Genomic DNA, 18,576 nt, shown 5'->3' with positions numbered 1-18,576 from the left:
CGCGGATGCAATGTCTGTAGAGCTCTGAGCCGTCAATTCTATGGGAATCTATTTTCCTGTTTACGTTACTTGTGATTTCCTGCTTTCGCAGCACCTGGTATTGTAGGATGCCATGTCTTTCTAAGTCGTAGTTAACTATAGTAGAGTATCCAACGACCATCACCTTGTTGAACATTCTGCGGGGGGCTGATGTCGTCCAATAGTTAGCGATAAGGCCGACCACAGTAGGGAGGGCAGCCATTGGACTGAAGGCAAAATACTAGATTAAAGTCTGCCATAGCGAATGCACTGGTACAAATATCTTGTATATCGTAGCCTATGAGCCACTTAGGCTACCGCAACCTGTGGTTCGGGTCGGTTTCCATGTTTTGAGGCTGTGATTCATCGCTCCCCATCTTTCCCTCCCTCTCACCTCAACTCACCCCACTCACCTCTGCACTTCCTTTCCTCGTTCCAAAAAGACATGAAAAGGTTCATCCAAGCATTCTCCTCGCCAAGTTTATCTTCTCTCATCTCATTTCCTTCCAGAATGGCCTCAACTGCGGGTATCAAAACACGCATCTGCATGATCTCAGACACTCACACCACCAGTCCCTACTCGTCATCAGAAAAGGACCATGCCTACCGCAATCCCCTCCCAGAAGCCGACATTCTCCTCCATTCCGGCGATCTCACAAAAGTCGGCTACCGCACCGAACACGAAGAAACAATCTCAATGCTCAAAGCCGCGCCCGCCGAACTAAAGCTCGTTATAGCAGGAAATCACGACATCACCTTAGACGAAGAATACTTCCTCCGCACCGGCTACAAAAAGCACCGTAAAACAGCATACTTCGGCGCAAAAAACATCCCACTCCATGAAGACGAGAAAACCCGCCTCGAAGTCATCAAGGGGGAACGATTCCACCGCCCCCGCAACTACTATCTTATATAAGAGACATAAAAGACCTATACACGAACGAGTCTGCCCGCGCCGCAGGAATCAGATATCTAGATGAAGGAATCCACACATTCACGCTAAGCTCTGGAGCAAAATTCACCGTCTACGCCTCACCCTATCAACCCGAGTTCTGTAACTGGGCGTTTGCATACGATCGCAATGAAGACCGCTTCAATGTCCCCGCGCCGGGGTCTACGGCCCCAATTCCTGCAAATCCGGTCCCGGATTTCCCAAGTATCGATATTATGATCACTCATGGCCCGCCGGCCGGGGTTCTGGACCGGGTAGGTGATGATCGTAAACGATCGGAGCACGTTGGGTGCGAAAGCCTGATGCGCGCGGCTGAGCGCGCAAGACCCAGACTTTATCTTTTTGGTCATATTCATGAAGGATGGGGGGCAGTGCGGGGGACTTATGACGGAACGAAAGCCCCTGAGGAGGATAGCAAGGAAAGTGGCAGTGCTAGTTGTGTTGGTGTCAAGGTCAAGCAGGAAAAGATCCCCGTTGACGAGAAAGACATGCTCGAAAAACGAGGCGTTTATCTTGATGTTAGTTCTGAGGGTCAGCGACCGCTTGCTTTTGGGGATGAGACTCTTTTTGTCAATGCTAGTATTGTAGATGTTTATTATCGGCCGGTCAATGCGCCCTGGGTGGTTGATTTGGATTTGCCAAGGGGATGAACGTGAATTGTTGGCGGGTTGGCCCGATGATTGCTATGACTATATTTATTATTATTATTATGATGTGATGAAATAGAATATATTCTCTTGCTCGGTGATGAGCACCATTCTTACAGTACTATTTGGTGTCTGTAAAGTTTCTTTTGGGGTAGGATAAAATTGGTCCTCGGTAGGTGGGGGACTCCGATTCGGATCCATATATATCTTTGCCCTGATGAAGGTACCACTACCTAGTATTACTACCTACCTAGGTAGGTACTGAGTCACCCGTCTTTCAGAGCAATATTTGTGGATGATATTAAAGCGAGCGCATCTACCTAGATAGGTAGCAATGCATACAGCTAAAAACAAGAGTTCAAATGTTGGAATAGTCATTCGTTTTAAAATCTAAGGTTACTATGGTGGGATCGCTTCATCTCAGTGGCATACATCATCCTAATTAGGGCAAGCTATCTAGCCCAACGCAAACCAACCACCCGCAGTTCAGTCCTAGAGTCCCCCTTTCATAAATGCCATAACAAGCTACTATATATCCATCGCTACGAGAAATAACTACTTGAAAACCCGATGAGACACGACCGAAGACCCAAGCGCCGGAAACAAAGTAAGCAAGGTGAAGAAAAAAGAAAGAAGAGATTGCAAGAAATAGAGAGATAGAGAGCAAAAAAAAAGCAAGATAAGAGTCAAGAAAATAGACCAACGCCGCCGACGCCGCATTCAAGTGTTGTTCAACACAGCTCCAGAAACTTGAACCTACAGACCGCCAAGGGCAGCAGCATAGGCTAGGTACCATGTACGTGTGGCACCGCCGTCAATCCAGCTGTAGTCAAAGTGGTGCTGGGCGAAGAAGCTCCATGATGCCTTGGGGTTGACAAGGGCCAAATTAGCGAACAGGACGCCCTTCCAGCCTCCCTTGACCTTGTCGGCAGGGGTGGAGGCATTCGGCGCGAACATGGCTTCCCACTCCTCGGCCACGAATTGCGGGGTTCGTGTGTAGGCGGAGTTGGGGAGGAGAGGGAGCATGTGAATTCCTTGAATGAATTCTAAGCTGTTACCGAAGTATGTGGTGTGGTCGACCTTGTTTTCAAAGAGCTGTTGGGTGGAAATTAGTACTGGTCATCAAGAAGAGGTAAAGCAGGTAAGGGTGAGGTGTGTTATACTTACAATGCCGGTGACCTTGTTTCCGATAAATTTGGAGGGTTGGTTGATGTTGTTGTTGCGCATGAGAAAGTAGTTGTCCAGAGATCGGCGCATGATGCCCAGCATCAAGTTGCCGCGAGCCTCCATACTCGCATCGCCGATCGTACGACCCCACATCTTCACAGCATACGCAAACATGGTGTCTTCTGAAGTGGACTCCTCGTCCTTGCCATCGTAGGACTCGAAGAGGCCCTTGGCCCAAGAGTGACCGTTGAACCAGTCAAAGGCACGAGAGAAGGGGAAATGCGGGTCATTCTCCACTGAATTGCCGGCATCACGGACCAGCATGTTGACCCAGTCCTTGTTCTGGTCTAGCCAGCTGGAGTCAAGAGAGCCAATGATCGCCGCAGCCTGGATGAAGTAGCCGTAGTGGAAATGGTGATCGTTGTACGCGGTATTGCCGAAATCTTGGTTCAAATCGCCTTTGTATCCTGCTGTCGAGACAACACCCTTCCAGACCGAGTCATATGCGAGAGGGTACTCTTGTTGATTATTCACAAAGCGCGCAAAGCTGGTCTTGAGTTCCTTGAAGGCATCGCTGGCTGCATGCAAATCACCGCCAAGTTGGGAAACAGTCCAGACGAGAGTTGCGAACTTGCTTAGGGCTTTGCCGCTGTAATACATGCTGTTCAGGTTGCTCTGCTCGGAGATGTTCTGCTGCAGTTCGTAGGGAGCAACCTCGACAATTGCTTTCTTGGCTTGAGGGGATAAGGCATGGACATTGCCTGAGGTCGCTGACCAAGGAGCAAATCCCATGTCAACCGGGAGATCGGGCTCAACCATCGCCCAGCTATCGCCAATGACGGCAGTCGCATTTCCCTTGGTAGTACTCCGAAGGTGTATGCTGGTGACACGCGCGGCAGTGCCGTCGTCAAAGGATTCGACGTGATGCGGCAAGGCGAACATGATGAGGGGTGTTCTGTGGGCGTGTTTTCCGGCTTTGGTCCAAGCCAAGCTGTATGAGCCAGCATCGCCAGTCACAGAGCCAGTAATGTGTCCTGAAACGGGATACACACCAGCAGAGTTGTCGTAGAACTTCTCACCCGATTTGCCAGCAGGGTTCTTGGCAATCTGAATAGTACCAGAGAACCCATGAGTTCCACGGATGCTCGACTTGGAAACCAATTTCAGGTTGGGGTCATTTCCATCGTTGGGAGTTACATAGAGTACCCAGTGTGTGCCATCTTCCAGAGCGACCTGGTACTTGAAGATTCCCGACTTGGGCGATCCAGCGCGGACAACCTTGCGGAAGAAAACCCCGCTCTCGATCAGGGGTTGAAGACGGTTGTAGATACCGGTGATATATCCCATACCTTGAACAACAGGGAAGGTAATGCTTTGATCGGAACTAGCAGAGCGTTTCAAGACAGCGTGGGCGGAGAAAGCCCTGGGCTTCTCAACGCCGAGGACACTCTTCTTATCTAGCTCGGTGGCCGATAGAACAATATGCTGAAGGCCCACGGGATTGATGTAGTACTCAACAGGCCTACCTGGGAGTTTATCGTTTTTTGGACCAAATGCCAGTACCTTAGCTTCCAGATGCGAGACGCCAACACCATAGCTCTTGAGGGTACCTTGTCCTCTTGACCAACTGAGAGAATAGGGCTGTGTGAAGCTAGCATTTGTCTGAGTTCCAAGGAATAGTCCAGCGTAGAACTTATTGGTTTCAATTGGTTTAGAAGTATTGGCCTGGGCTTTATATTAGAAATAAACAATATCAGTTTCTGTCAATGGGTACTTACATGGAGATTCTTCACCGGGTGATCGTGACGAGCCTTGATATTCGCAGGAGGCGCATTAGTGGCCACTGGCTCGAAGACATCCTGGTCGTCCATATCAGATGGGGAATCAGGATCGTCTGGAGGTCCAGGCAGATCGGTGGATGCACCTTGGCTCGGTACGTCCGTTGGAGAAGCGACTGTCGCCGGAGCTGTGGCAGGAAGTACAGATGTAGCCGATAGACTAGAATTGGCAATTGAATCGTTGGAAGGTCCAGGCAGATTGGTGGATGCACCTTGGCTCGGTACGTTCGTAGGAGAAGCGACTGTCGCCGGAGCTGTGGCAGGAAGTACAGATGTAGCCGATAGACTAGAATTGGCAATTGAATCGTTGGAAGGTCCAGGCAGATTGGTGGATGCACCTTGGCTCGGTACGTCCGTTGGAGAAGCGACTGTCGCCGGAGCTGTGGCAGGAAGTACAGATGTAGCCGATAGACTAGAATTGGCAATTGAATCGTTGGAAGGTCCAGGCAGATTGGTGGATGCACCTTGGCTCGGTACGTCCGTTGGAGAAGCGACTGTCGCCGGAGCTGTGGCAGGAAGTACAGATGTAGCCGATAGACTAGAATTGGCACTCGAATTGTCGGGAGACAACAAGTCCGCGATGCCGTCTAGAACCCGGATGACATTTGTTGACGGAAAAGGAGGTTCGGCCGGATGACCCTCGGTATCGAGGGCAATCCGGTAGATCTATAGTGCCATGTCAACACCGGATAGAAAGCTCTTGACGGTTAATCATGAAACGTACCGGCGAGGCCTCTGGAATTAACACTCGCGCTTCAGAATTTGACGGTGGATACTGAGTCTTGAAAGCAGTACTAGGCTCTGTAGCCGTCTGCTCCAAGATGCTTTCCGCAACGCTGCCAATAGGCTGCGATTGCGGAAGGCCGTGTACTGATTCTGCAGCCAGAAGCCATGTTAGCAAGACTGTGGCCTTCCATGATGACCCCATTTTGCAATTGCAAGACCCAACTAAGCCAAACAACCAATCGCAGGGAAACAGGGATGCTGTAAGCGCAATAAAATGCTTCAATATGTCCCACGTATGAACGTGGACCAACAGGCACAGTGCAGCTTCACAGGTGTTGAAGTGGAGGAATGGGATCAAACAGCAGAAGGGAAAAAGAACCGAGGAAGAGGGATAGGGACTTACAAGTACGTTAGGTATGTGCAACGGATTCTCGTTGGCACAGTGAATGTGTCGAGCTCAGGGTCCTTCCAGTCTCGCAGCCTCCCGCGGGCTAGATTGTTGTGACGGGCCTACAGAAAGAATTCTAGCCCGCCGATCCTCATGCGAGATCAGTCGCACGGAGCTGCCAGATAGGGAAAATACGAGTGGATGGTTAAGCCGCGAGGAGGATGGCGTGTAGTTAGTTCAGCAATGAAGGGTGTCGAGGGCAACAATGAGGTTCCTGAGCGGGAGAGGTTGTCCCCACTACGAGGAATGTGAGTGGAGAGGAGTCAACAAATGTCCTTGTCCATGTCCCACAAGGGAGAACCTCTTGATTTCAATTAAAAGTGAATGTTATAGATGAACACATTGGCCAAGCGAAGAGTTGATTTCTTAAAATTGTATCCACGGGGGGGCGGGCAGTTACGTTGTCGTCTGAGTAGATGCCAGGGGTGTGGTGCAGCTTGAATCATACAGAATTAGAAGGATGAGTGATGACTTCAAGTCGGTGATTCACCATGCAAACCACGGGTGGGAGAAAGCATGCCCTGATCCGCAGGCTGGTTCACCCAGCACCCTGCACCAGCAACCAGCCCGGCGATGGTTGGCATTCCGATGTGCGGCCGAGACGGGCCTTTCCTTTCAAGCCCTATACTATACTATGTAGAACAGCTGTTGTCATTGGAAGGCCCGTCAAGTGTTGATCTGTCAAGCCATGCGAGAATGTCGGGGAAGGCAGCAAAAATAGAAAAGAGGCTGAACGATGTGGAAAAGAAAGGCTGAGTTCGGTCTACAAAGTCACTTGAAGCATCAAAAAAGCATGGTATTCTTTTTGGTTTGTCCAGACGCCGTTGGGGTTTACCCTGAATGGAAAATACAAGGAAGATATAATGTGGAAAGAATATACAGATTCCCGATTCGTAGCGGTTAGACCATGGGCTTCTCCATGGGTTTGATAATTCCTTGCTTGATCAGAAGACGAGGCTTGGTGCCATCTTGGTAAGATTCCTTGGTCGACCACTCCGGGCCGAGTGGCATGCGTAGCGATCGCTCGTACTGAGACTTGGTCTCGAACTGGTGAGGCAGTTGTGTGGCCATGTACTTGACGTTCTGTGTGGGAGAGAGATAAATTAGCCGTAGTTCTGTAGCCGTGGACAGGAAGAGAATTGCTATGGTGATTGCATACCTTCTTGACACGCTTCTCATTGATGATAACCCGAGACAGCTTGGCATCCTTGCGCTTGTCGGCCTTGACACCCTCAACAGTAGTCAAGAAGCGCTTCTGCTTCTTCTTCTGTTTGTTGCTGATGCCGTCACCTGTCCAGCTACCCCATCCATCCAGAGTGTTGTCGACAACCTTGTCACCTTCATCCTCGATGGTGTCCATCTTCTCTTGCTCAAAGTCTTGTACCACCTCGTCACCGGCAAAGGCCCGCTTCACGAGGTCGTGATTCTTGAGCAAGACTGGAACGTTATCCTCATCATCACTGTCATTCTGTTCTTGCGCGCGCCGCTTGGAGGGAACTGTCTTGGCGGACTTGCCCTTCTTGGAAGAGCTACTGGCCTGGACAGCCTGGGGCTGTTCGGCGCTGACGGAGATGTCAAGTGCTTCTTGCGTATCAGCACCTTCTCGTCGACGGTTATTGCGCCCAGTTTGAACGAGCCACGGGTTCTCTTCCTCAGCTGGCGCATCCTTCTGAGAAGTAGACGACTTCTTGGAAGACACAGCAGTGGCTTTGGAGCCAGAAACACCAGGCTTCTGTTTCGCAGGACGGTTGGTAACGATATCAATATCCTGATCTGAGTCGATCACTCGCTGCTCGTCATCGGAGTCGGCAGCTTCCTCAAATTCATTCTTTGGCAAAGCCTTGGTCTTTGGCTTGGTCTCGGTTTTGGCTGATTGACCAAACTTCCGACGGCCAACTTCAGACTCTGCCTCTGACTGTGACTCTTCACCATGCAGATCACGATTGAGCTGTCGGAGTTCCGCATCATTTGCTTCTTTCTGAGCAGCTTCGGCGTTCTGCATGAACTTCATAGCGAATAACTTGGAATGAGGACCCTTGTCTTCGCCTTCAGGCCCTTCATCCTCCAGTGCAGCAAGCTTTTGCTCAAGCTTATTTTTCCGAATTTCCTCAGCATCCTCGGCCCAGGGATCCTCATCATCGGATTCCGAGCTTGATGATTCCAAGTAGGCATCATCTCCACGAGAAACACTCTTTCCTTCAATTCGCTTCCGTAGCTCCTCCTCTCTCAGCGCGAGGTCAGCAGCACCGTTACGCGCATCCTCATCCCAGGCGGTGCGTCCGGTCTCTTTCAGGCTCTTGGCCCACTTGCTCTCGCGGTGCTTAGAACCCATACGAGCCTCGGCTCTCTTGCGCTCGTTCTGCTCTCGCTCGGCTTCATCCATATCGACACCGGATTCCAAGAGTGCTTGGCGTTCCTGCTGCTCAAGCTTCTCGCGTTCCTTTCGGTGCACACGACGATAAGCCTTGCTCTTGATTTTCTTGATTCGCTTAGAGCGAACTTCCTCACGGAACAGCAGATCGCGTCGCTTCCGTAGCTCAGCTTGTCGGGCGCGGATCTCTTCAATAGGCAATGAACGAGACTGGAGCTCTTCGAAGTTCTGAAACTGATCCTCCGCAGACTTGCCGTCGGCAAGGCCACTCTCCGCCAAGATGTTCTGAATCGTGCTCTCGAGGTCGGTAGTCGGCTTGGCGACATCCATGCGGTGAACTTGTTCGCCATCGGGGTTGGGCAGAGGGAATACGAGATGCTCGGCTCTGCGGTTGGCCTTGACAGTGTCCAGCCATCGGTCAAGGGTTTCTTTACTCTTTTCGTAGGCGGCGGCACGGTCGATTTTATCCTGTTGGCGCTTTGCCAATGGGGCGTCTAGCTTGCCCGGGATGCCCGATTTTGATGCTTGAGGTGTGGCGTCAACGTGCTTGAGCGAGCTTTTGAGACGAGAATCCGTAATTGAAGGAAGAAGGTCGGCAACAGTCAATTTCTGAGACGCTGTCAAGCCGTACTCAGTTGGGTTGCTCTGCTCCTGTGTTCTTTTGGTCCTTGTAGATTTGTTGGTTCCCATTGACTGGACGAAATCCTGTAGTTTGGCCAGACCGTCCTGTTGGGCGTCGTCGTCGTCGGATACGGACATATCGGAGTCGTCATCGCTGGCACTCTCGCTATCGCCTTCAGAACCCGAATCTTCATCGCTGTCAGCGCCAGCAGCGGCTTTCTTGGCCCTGGTAGCAGCTTGCTTAGCCTCTGACTCTTCTTCAGCCGTATTCATATCCCAAGCTGTAAGTAGATCCACGGCATCTTCTCCTAGGTCGTCCTCGTCGTCCTCGTCAGAGTTGTTATCCTCAGACTCGTCCATGTCTTCAGACAGAGTGATCTCGGGGCGCTTTTTCGGTGGGGCTTTCTTGGACTTGGACTTGTTTGAAGCACTTCCACGGAATGTGAAACCCTCAAACCGCTCCTCGTCGCTGGATCCCAGAGCCTCATCACTGTCTAGCTCTTCATCGTCGTCACTGTCGACTTGTCCCAACTTCCATTCGTGACCTTCGCTATCGCTGCCACCATCGGCACTGTCATATTCGGCTCCGGTTCTGCGGCGTTTGTGAATTGGTCCTTGCTCGTCGTTGTCGTCTTCATCGTCATCGTTATCGCGAGCGGAGTGTCTTTTGCGTTCATTTTTGTCGTCGGAGACACCGAGACGACTCCGACGGATACCCAATCTGGTTTTGGTATCTGCCTCAGCGATAGCTAGAGCATCTTGAGCACGGCTGGCCTGGCGTCTCTGCGCTGGTTTCTGCGCAGTGTGGTCTTGCGGCGCACGCTTCTGGGATTGCCTGCGCGGCATGGCGGCGGTATGGAAAAAAGAACGCAAGGATTCAATAAGAGGGAAGAAAAGAGGAATGACAGTCCCTTCCACAATCAACTCCAAGCGACCTTGTACCTTGTTGTTGCGGTGTGGAGGGGTTCGGAGCAGGTCAACTTTTTTGCTGGAAAAAAAAAGTTCTCGGCGCGGCGAAGAGCGGGTCCGACCGCCCGAACATTTCGCTCTCTTCCTTCCAGGCACGACCACCGTCGCTACGACTACGACTACGACTACGAGTATCTCCTACCTCCTCTCCCTGCCCTCTCCATCGCCAACATGTTTAAACCATCCAACCCTATGATGGCGCGCCTGCGTTTCACGACTAAGCAGGTCAATGGAGGATTCTACAAGGGTAACCGGACTGGCGCAATGGGTCACTTCGACAAGAAAGGCAACTACGTGATCGACTGGCAAAAAGTCCGCACTTATGCCGCCCCAGAAGACATGGGAGATTTCAAGGTGGGTGAGCTTGGTTTTCCTTTTCAACATATATCTGAGGGGAACGGATAAGAGAGCATCGGGATGCTAACATTGTTGTAGCTCACACCTTTTGTCACCAAGGTCGCCGAGCCCAAGCGCAGCAAGTACACCAAGGATGTCGAGAAACACGGGCGCACAGTCACCATGAACGATAGCCTTAAGGGCCAAGACTTCCTCAACATCTGGGGCGAGCGCAATGGCGAGGAAATTATGCAGCGCGAGGTTGAAGAGTACAAGAGCCAGCGGTAATGAATGGCTTCCGGGGAACCACCCAATATTTGGCTTGATGGCCTCAACTAGCCCATATCTGAATTGGATGTGAGTACCTGCGCTCCAATAGTTTTTTAATGCCCCCTTTTTTCGGTTTTCTGACCATGGGACCTCTCAGGCGTTCGGCAACGCGTATTGTCTCCCACCTTTCTACCGCTATTCGCCTTCTCGATATACCTTTCTACCGCTTCGCTGGCCGATCGCATCCTCTATGTATTATATGTACAGCATACTTGATTGAAAAAGGGCCCAGTCTATACCCACCGATATTGAAACTACCAATGGTCTCATGATGGAAGTGCAGAGAATCCAAACGTGCAAGCTGCGTGTGTTGATCTGGGCCCTGGGGAAGAAGAGTTGGAAATAAGACAGGGAAGAGAAGAGACCTTCTCTGTTAAAGTCTATAGAACGACTATTTTTTGCAATAATCAGCATAACATTTATCACCATTACTTCGTACAGCGTAAGACTCGACTCCGTAAGCGAGTGGCAATAGCGTGGTACTAGTTCGACTCTCACGTCAGAACCCGCAAGTTCCGACCAAAAGTGCGTGTGCCGTGCACCCAAGGCGGAGCCCGATAAGGTATTCATGCGCATATCGGGAGTCGGGAACATCGTCTGGATATGTCATAGTTCTTCAACGCTCACTTCCGCAGCACGGCGGTATGAGCTTGCTTCTCTTTCATTCTTTGCATCTGCAGCGATACCCTTGCGCATAGACCATTATCTCACTTGAAGTTCTAGTTTTCGCCCTCCCCCCCCAGGGCGGAGAGGAACCCCACACCATGTTCCAGTCCTTCACCGGCAGCTCTCGTCGCCCGCGGCAAGTGAACCTCAGTGGCCGCTCCAATAATCCTTTCGCTGCATTCCCCGGTGGCTCACCAGTACGACCGACCCCTCATGCATCGAATCCTCAAAGTGCCGTCGCCATTGCACAGCAAGAGCGTATGCAACGGCAACGGGAGAGGGAGAAACAGAATGCGTCTCGCGTGATCCAGAGAACTTGGCGGGGCTACCGCAGCAAGTCAGGCACACATCGGATATGGAGATCGGAGTGGGATAACAATGAGCGGCGAATGACGGATGCTATGGACTTGACGGTCGGTGTTGAAACTTCGGCCGACGATGCGGCATTCTCGTCCCGTCGCTCGACACCCTACGCTACGGGGGACCAATGTTTGTCCCAGCTCAGGCTGCTGGTGCAATTTGTGTCATCCCGGAAGCGTGATGACATATTACGCTTGGTATACTTCGTCGATGCCTTCGAGCAGACGTTCAGGACACTTCCTACGATCGCCGCAGAGGGGGAATGGACAAAACTGCTCAAACGCCTAGCAATGGCGGTTCTCAGAGTCCTGAGCTCAGCATCAAGATCCCACGTCCCAATGACTGCGATCGAACCTTTGATCCGTTCGGTGATGTTCCTGTCTGGCCTAATACCGAAACAAATGGCAAATATTGCAAGTTCTTATTACGAGGCGATGGCATACCTGACCAAGAACCTGTCTAAGTTGCACCTTGAACGACAACAAACAGACTCTGTTCCGAAGGACGGAGGTGTTAATCCTGAAATCCTCCAGGAGGCGGTCCTCGCTCTTTTACGTCCAATAACCTCGGAGACAATGTCTGTATATGAATCATTCGCGACGTCATACCTCACAATCCAAGACCTCGAGATTTATCTGGGGAAGCTGGATGGGCTGGCTAGTCAGATAAACTATAGGATGCTAGCCTTGGCTGTCTCAGCATGCCTTGCGGAAACCACACCAACACCTCGCGCCCTAAACGATACAAAGTCTCGCACCTGGTTGCTGTCCTATCTCATCTTTTTCCAACGACATGCCCTTGGCACGCACGCAAATACCCATACCCCAGAGCTGGAATTTGTGACCGTGGTATCGGAGTTGCTCACCTCAACAGCCACTTTCCTAATGCAAGGCCTGGAAGTCGAAGACCCAAGTGAAGTGGACTTACCTAAAGGTGTTCGCCCTTTGCATCCATTTATCAAAGAGCAAGTGAGCAGTCTTGTCAATCAAAGCAGCGTGACTGGGCTTCTATCCCGTATTCGCTCCCCTCGTCAGTCGCAAACAGGGTTGATTACCCCATCGGACGAGTCAAAGAAGGCACGAGTGCTTGCCACATATGCATTGAATTTGCTCCGAATATTCCCACGACGCGGTGATGATATTCGAATGTGGCTTTACCTGGGATCTGCCCCGTCCGGAGAGCAAGTGCCTGGCCAGTTGGATGCAAAGATTCCAGCCATCAAATTCTTCTGGCAGGCCTCTAAATCGAGCCGGATCTTCCAGGTGATCAGCAGTGACTCGAACAAAGTACTTCCTCTACTGCTGTTAAGAGAACAGGCAAAAGAATCCTTTGACATGCCCCAAGACCAAAGAGACCAAGAGTGGACAACTATCCTGCTTTTCCTTGAACTGTACACTTTTGTATTGAAAGTCATGGACGACGATGAATTTTTCTCTAGCACCTCCTCTTTCACCTCATCTGATAATACGAAGATTTCTTGGACGAGGGAAAGTGCCTTGCCACTGAAAGATGTCGGGGACATGACGATATTCCTGAAAAACCTCGCCTTCACGCTTTACTGGAATGCAGTGGACCTAAGCGAACCGGAGCTCCGACCAACGGCTGTCAACCTCAGTAGCTATTTCAACAGCGCTTCCCAACCACCCGGATCTTCTGCCCCTGTGCCGAATGCCGAGGATCTTGAATCTAAAGGACAGAATAACTATCTACCCGGAGTTACGGGAATCCCATTGGAGTATTTCAAGGGCCTTGTCACGGGATTGCTTCGGATGTTACATGAAAGAGAGTAGGTTGAAATTCCAAAATCAATAATAAGAAACAGGCCGATACTAAACAACGACTCAAATCTAGTTCACGACGGAATTTCCTCCCCCCAGACCACTGGCTTATGACTAGCCGATTCGATATGGAGGGCTTCATTCCTGCTGTTGTCGGTGAAGAGGAGAGACGACATGAGGTACAAGCTCGGATGGAGGACCCAGATGAAGCCGACGCAGTGGATGATGGGACGAACACACCATATGGTCTCGCCGGGGCCGGTCATGCCCAGCAAACCATCCGACTGGAATCCCTGCGGCGTCATCAGCAGCGAGTGGCTCGAGGCAGAGTCCTTGCGGCTATCGCACCAAGACTTGAAATCCTGCGTAACATGCCTTTTTTCATTCCGTTTGCCACCCGTGTTCAGATTTTCCGCCAATTCATCTATCATGACCAACATCGCCGCCGACACGGATTTGTCGAACCCGACTCGTGGCGTGCATCTATCGCGCAAGCCACTATGGGGCAAATGTCGTCTAATGGCCATCCAACGTTCCAGGAGATCTTGGCTCGCCATCAGGCAGAGATTCGGAGAGAGCATGTATTCGATGATGCGCTGTCCCAGTTCTACCAACTAGGCGACGGCCTCAAGGAGCCGATTCAAATCAGCTTCATTGATAAGTTCGGGGCCATGGAGGCGGGTATTGATGGCGGTGGAGTCACCAAAGAATTTCTAACAAGCATTACCGCAGAGGCATTTAAGACCGAGAGTGCGTTGGACATGTTTTCCGAAAATGACCAGCACTTGCTGTACCCGAATGCGACGGCCGTCGCACAATGTGTCGAGGAGTACAACGAGAAGTGCAGAAAGAGCGGGATGCCCGAATCGAGTTCCGAAAGCTCGGGACATGTTCGTGAATTGCTCCGTCGATATGAGTTCCTTGGCCGAGTAATTGGAAAGTGTCTATATGAAGGAATCCTCATCGATGTGAACTTTGCACCCTTTTTCTTGTTGAAGTGGGCTTTGACGGGGGGTACCGGGTCAGCCATGAGAGAGTCGTCATACCGGGCCAATTTGAATGATCTCAAGGACCTGGACCGAGGTTTGTACCAAGGACTGGTAAGTGCTGAGAATGGAGTAGTTTGTTCAAGAGTGGAATGAAGATGACTGACGAACCTCTACAGTTGCAATTAAAGAACTATACCGGAGACGTGGAGGACTTTACATTGGACTTTACCGTTACCGACACGATCCCAATGTCAGATTCTCCGAATCGAACTGTGACGAAGGATCTGCGGTACAATGGCTCGCAGATACCCGTGACAAACCAGAACCGTCTGGTATACATATCCTACATAGCTCGATACCGTCTCCAGGTGCAACCTTCGATGCAGACCAACGCCTTTTTACAAGGCCTAGGCCAAATTATCCAGCCTGCCTGGCTATCCATGTTCAACCAGGCAGAACTGCAGACGCTGGTGGGTGGCGAGACTGGTGATATTAACGTGGAGGATCTGCGGAAGAACACCCAATATGGTGGGGTGTACGTGATTGGCGACGACAATGAGGAACATCCGACGATCAAGCTGTTCTGGAAGGTGATGCACGAAATGAACAACCAGGAACGGCAGAAGGTTGTGCGGTTCGTGACCTCGACACCTCGTGCTCCGCTGCTCGGGTTCAGCCACTTGCGTCCTCGGTTTAGTATTCGGGACTCTACTGATGATGAGGAGCGATTGCCAAGTACTAGTACGTGTGTGAATCTGTTGAAACTTCCACGGTATTCAACAGCGGATGGGCTACGAAAGAAGCTGTTGTATGCGGTGAGCTCGGGGGCTGGTTTCGATTTGAGTTAGTTGTAGTGCAATATCAGGTCTTACTACTTACCTCAGTCCAGCAAATAGCGGGATGTTCATTGGTGGGATAGGGTGGAATGGAATGTGGTCGCTAAGGTGTTGCCTGTGTGCAGTGTGCATTTGTAGTAACATTTAATTCACACTCTCGAGTTTCATGAAGTATACTACTAGTAGAGTACCGTATACATGACTCTATAGTTAACCAGTGGCACTGTATACTACTGTACCATGGTACTCACCCTGGTGCACGTGAACCCCTCGCGCCCTTAAAGCAGCCCACCCACTTTCCCTTAAAGCAGCCCGCCCACCTTCCCCATTCAGCCTAGCCCCTCTCTTTCTCCTCTGAGTTTTCCAGAAAGGCCTTTCGCGGGTCAACTTTTTTTTCTTTCTGAAACCACCCAACTCTCTCTCTCTCTCTCTCTCTCCTTAGGGAATCCTTTTTTTTACTTTCGACCATCTCGAAAGCCATTTAAAAAATCCTCAAAAAAAACCCGAAAAACCCCCCAGAAAAAAACTTCGGTTATCTTATCTTCATCCCCTCCCATTGTGCGGTGTGCGGAAGATTTCCCTTAAACCGCCTCACTTTTCAAGGTTGGTCGCGTCCCTCGAATTTCTCGTCTCCCCTTGTCTACCCTCACTTCTCGAACGTGCACTGCCTTGGTTCTCATTGCTCTGTACGGTACTATCCTGTACTGTTTGGATCCCTCCCATCGATTGCAGCTACCTTCTTGGTATATCTGGATATCAGTGCAATCCCCCCTCCCCTCCCAAACAACCCTTTGTTGCGTGGTCTGGTTCATCATCCCCTTTGACACGTTTTCACCCCTCGCTGGCTTTGATCACAGCACCCATGGTCCTCGCCAAAGAGGCCGCATGGAATGCGGTGTAACATTGCCGAAAACCCATTTTCATTCTACATTTGTTCCCTACAGCCAAACACTTCGCGAGAAGTCCTCTGCTAATACCTCACAAATTCAGAAAAGAAAAAAAGTCAGCCCGTCATCATGTCCGCCGACGCTGCCACCACCCCCACCGCCACTGACAGCAATGTCAACGGCTCCCCCCGCCGCCGAGGCCAACGGTGCTGCCCCGGCTGCTGCTGCCCCCGAGACCGCCGCCGAGGCCGCTGCTGCCAACAACCAACCCCACTCGGCTTCCCTCTACGTCGGCGAGCTCGATTTTTCCGTGACCGAGGCCATGCTGTACGAGCTCTTCTCCTCCATCGGCCAGGTCGCCTCCATCCGTGTCTGCCGTGACGCCGTCACCCGTCGCTCCCTCGGATACGCCTACGTCAACTACAACAACACCGCTGATGGTGAGCGTGCTCTTGAGGACCTGAACTACACCCTCATCAAGGGCAAGCCCTGCCGTATCATGTGGTCCCAGCGTGACCCTGCTCTGCGCAAGACTGGCCAGGGCAATGTTTTCATTAAGAACCTGGACAACGCCATCGACAACAAGGCTCTCCACGACACCTTCGCTGCCTTCGGTAACATTCTGTCCTGCAAGGTCGCCCAGGATGAGTTCGCCAACTCCAAGGGCTACGGTTTCGTCCACTACGAGACCGCCGAGGCTGCCAACAACGCCATCAAGCACGTTAACGGCATGCTTCTGAACGACAAGAAGGTTTTCGTCGGCCACCACATCTCCAAGAAGGACCGCCAGAGCAAGTTCGAGGAGATGAAGGCCAACTACACCAACATCTACGTCAAGAACCTTGACACCGAGATCCCCGACGAGGAGTTCCGCATCATGTTCGAGGCCTTCGGTGAGATCACCTCTGCCACCCTCAGCCACGACCAGGAGGGCAAGAGCCGTGGCTTCGGTTTCGTCAACTACTCCACCCACGAGAGCGCGCAGGCCGCCGTCGAGGAGATGAACGAGAAGGACATCAAGGGCCAGAAGCTCTACGTTGGCCGTGCTCAGAAGAAGCACGAGCGTGAGGAGGAGCTGCGCAAGCAGTACGAGGCTGCTCGCCTCGAGAAGGCCTCCAAGTACCAGGGTGTCAACCTGTACGTCAAGAACCTGACTGATGATGTCAACGACGACAAGCTTCGTGACCTCTTCGCCCCCTACGGCACTATCACCTCCGCCAAGGTCATGCGTGACTCCCTGACCGAGGGCTCTCCCTCTCCTGAGGAGAAGGAGGGTGAGACCTCCGAGGAGACCTCCGAGAAGACCGAGGAGAAGGCCGAGGAGAAGGCCGAGGAGAAGGAGGAGGAAGTCAAGGAGGAGAAGAAGGAAGAGGAGGAGAAGACCGAGGAGAAGACCGAGGAGAAGAAGGAGGGCGAGGAGGAGCAGGAGGAGGACGACAAGTCCGAGAAGAAGCTCCTCGGAAAGAGCAAGGGCTTCGGTTTCGTTTGCTTCAGCAGCCCCGATGAGGCCTCCAAGGCTGTCACTGAGATGAACCAGCGCATGGTCAACGGCAAGCCCCTCTACGTTGCTCTTGCCCAGCGCAAGGATGTCCGCCGCAGCCAGCTCGAGGCTAGCATCCAGGCCCGCAACACCATCCGCCAGCAGCAGGCCGCTGCCGCTGCCGGTATGCCCCAGCCTTACATGCAGCCCGCCGTCTTCTACGGCCCCGGCCAACAAGGATTCATCCCCGGTGGTCAGCGCGGTGGCATGCCCTTCCCTCCCCAGCCCGGTATGGTCATGGCTGGCATGCCCGGTGGACGTCCCGGCCAGTACCCCGGTGGTTTCCCCCAGCAGGGTGGCCGCGGTATGGGCCCCAACCAGCAGCTTCCCCCCAACTTCCAGGGTATGCCCATGGGTATGCAAGTCCCCGGTGGTATGCCTAACGGTATGGGCTACCCCATGCAGGCTCAGTTCGGCCGTGGTGCTGGTGGTCGTGGCCAGGTTCCTGGTATGCCTATGGGTCAGGGTATGCGTGGCGGTCCCGGATATGGCCGTGGTGGTCCTCAGGGTATGGGCCGTGGCCAGGGTCGCGGTCAGCCCGCCCCCGCTGGTCAGCCCGGTCAGACCGAGTCTGCCTCCAGCAACCCCGCTATCCTCGCCGCTCCCCCCCAGCAGCAGAAGCAGATGCTCGGTGAAGCTCTCTACCCCAAGATCCAGGCTCAACAGCCCGAGCTTGCCGGTAAGATCACCGGTATGCTTCTGGAGATGGATAACGCTGAGCTGCTTGGCCTGTAAGTTCCCTCCCCCCCCTAACATTTCTCACCTGTAACCAAGAACTGGTGTGCTAATGCTTTTCTCTAATAGGCTTGATGATGAGGATGCTCTCCGCGCTAAGGTTGACGAGGCTCTCAATGTTTATGATGAGTATATGAAGAACAAGGGTACCGAGGGTGAGGCTCCCGCCGAGTCTAAGCCCCAGGAGGCCGCCAAGGAGGCTTCCTCGGAGGAGAACAAGTCTTAAATGACGTGTCTCAATCAGACGCTGGAGAATGTGGTAGACCCAATGGTCGACACTTTACTTCGCTCGGAACCTCTTGGACGCACGTTTTGATGACCTTTCATTTTTCTTTTCCTTTCTACTGTTGAACCTTTCTCGC

General features: G+C 52.1%; 6 protein-coding genes across 6 annotated transcripts; 4 read left to right on the top strand and 2 right to left on the bottom strand.

Moving 5' to 3' along the window:
- Positions 1-529: 529 nt before the first annotated feature.
- N7509_003345 (metallophosphatase domain-containing protein) lies at positions 530-1,620 on the top strand (the record flags this gene model as incomplete). The annotated part of the gene is made up of 2 exons (XM_056627982.1): positions 530-883; positions 964-1,620. 2 exons carry the CDS (start codon positions 530-532, stop codon positions 1,618-1,620), a joined length of 1,011 nt encoding a protein of 336 aa, XP_056490716.1.
- Positions 1,621-2,373: 753 nt separating this feature from the next.
- On the bottom strand, positions 2,374-5,550 carry N7509_003344 (glucan endo-1,3-beta-D-glucosidase; the record flags this gene model as incomplete). The annotated part of the gene is made up of 4 exons (XM_056627981.1): positions 2,374-2,712; positions 2,785-4,509; positions 4,563-5,288; positions 5,347-5,550. The coding sequence occupies 4 exons, from the start codon at positions 5,548-5,550 to the stop codon at positions 2,374-2,376; spliced, it is 2,994 nt and encodes a 997-aa protein (XP_056490715.1).
- Positions 5,551-6,696: 1,146 nt separating this feature from the next.
- Positions 6,697-9,634, bottom strand: N7509_003343 (UTP14 family protein; the record flags this gene model as incomplete). The annotated part of the gene is made up of 2 exons (XM_056627980.1): positions 6,697-6,879; positions 6,956-9,634. The coding sequence occupies 2 exons, from the start codon at positions 9,632-9,634 to the stop codon at positions 6,697-6,699; spliced, it is 2,862 nt and encodes a 953-aa protein (XP_056490714.1).
- Positions 9,635-9,928: 294 nt separating this feature from the next.
- N7509_003342 (mitochondrial 54S ribosomal protein mL41) lies at positions 9,929-10,381 on the top strand (the record flags this gene model as incomplete). Its single annotated transcript, XM_056627979.1, has 2 exons — positions 9,929-10,111; positions 10,193-10,381. The coding sequence occupies 2 exons, from the start codon at positions 9,929-9,931 to the stop codon at positions 10,379-10,381; spliced, it is 372 nt and encodes a 123-aa protein (XP_056490713.1).
- Positions 10,382-11,187: 806 nt separating this feature from the next.
- N7509_003341 (HECT-type E3 ubiquitin-protein ligase) lies at positions 11,188-15,064 on the top strand (the record flags this gene model as incomplete). The annotated part of the gene is made up of 3 exons (XM_056627978.1): positions 11,188-13,235; positions 13,301-14,327; positions 14,393-15,064. The coding sequence occupies 3 exons, from the start codon at positions 11,188-11,190 to the stop codon at positions 15,062-15,064; spliced, it is 3,747 nt and encodes a 1,248-aa protein (XP_056490712.1).
- A 1,047-nt stretch (positions 15,065-16,111) lies between these two features.
- On the top strand, positions 16,112-18,440 carry pab1 (polyadenylate-binding protein; the record flags this gene model as incomplete). The annotated part of the gene is made up of 2 exons (XM_056627977.1): positions 16,112-18,210; positions 18,284-18,440. The coding sequence occupies 2 exons, from the start codon at positions 16,112-16,114 to the stop codon at positions 18,438-18,440; spliced, it is 2,256 nt and encodes a 751-aa protein (XP_056490711.1).
- Positions 18,441-18,576: the final 136 nt, after the last annotated feature.

The sequence above is a fragment of the Penicillium cosmopolitanum genome (assembly GCF_028827165.1).
Source record: "Penicillium cosmopolitanum strain IBT 29677 chromosome Unknown utg000005l:1.0-4006212.0:1.0-4009387.0, whole genome shotgun sequence".
In the NCBI taxonomy this organism is placed as follows: Eukaryota; Fungi; Ascomycota; class Eurotiomycetes; order Eurotiales; family Aspergillaceae; genus Penicillium; species Penicillium cosmopolitanum.
Note: the sequence above shows the minus strand (reverse complement) of the source record. Positions and strands in the feature narration are given on the sequence as shown.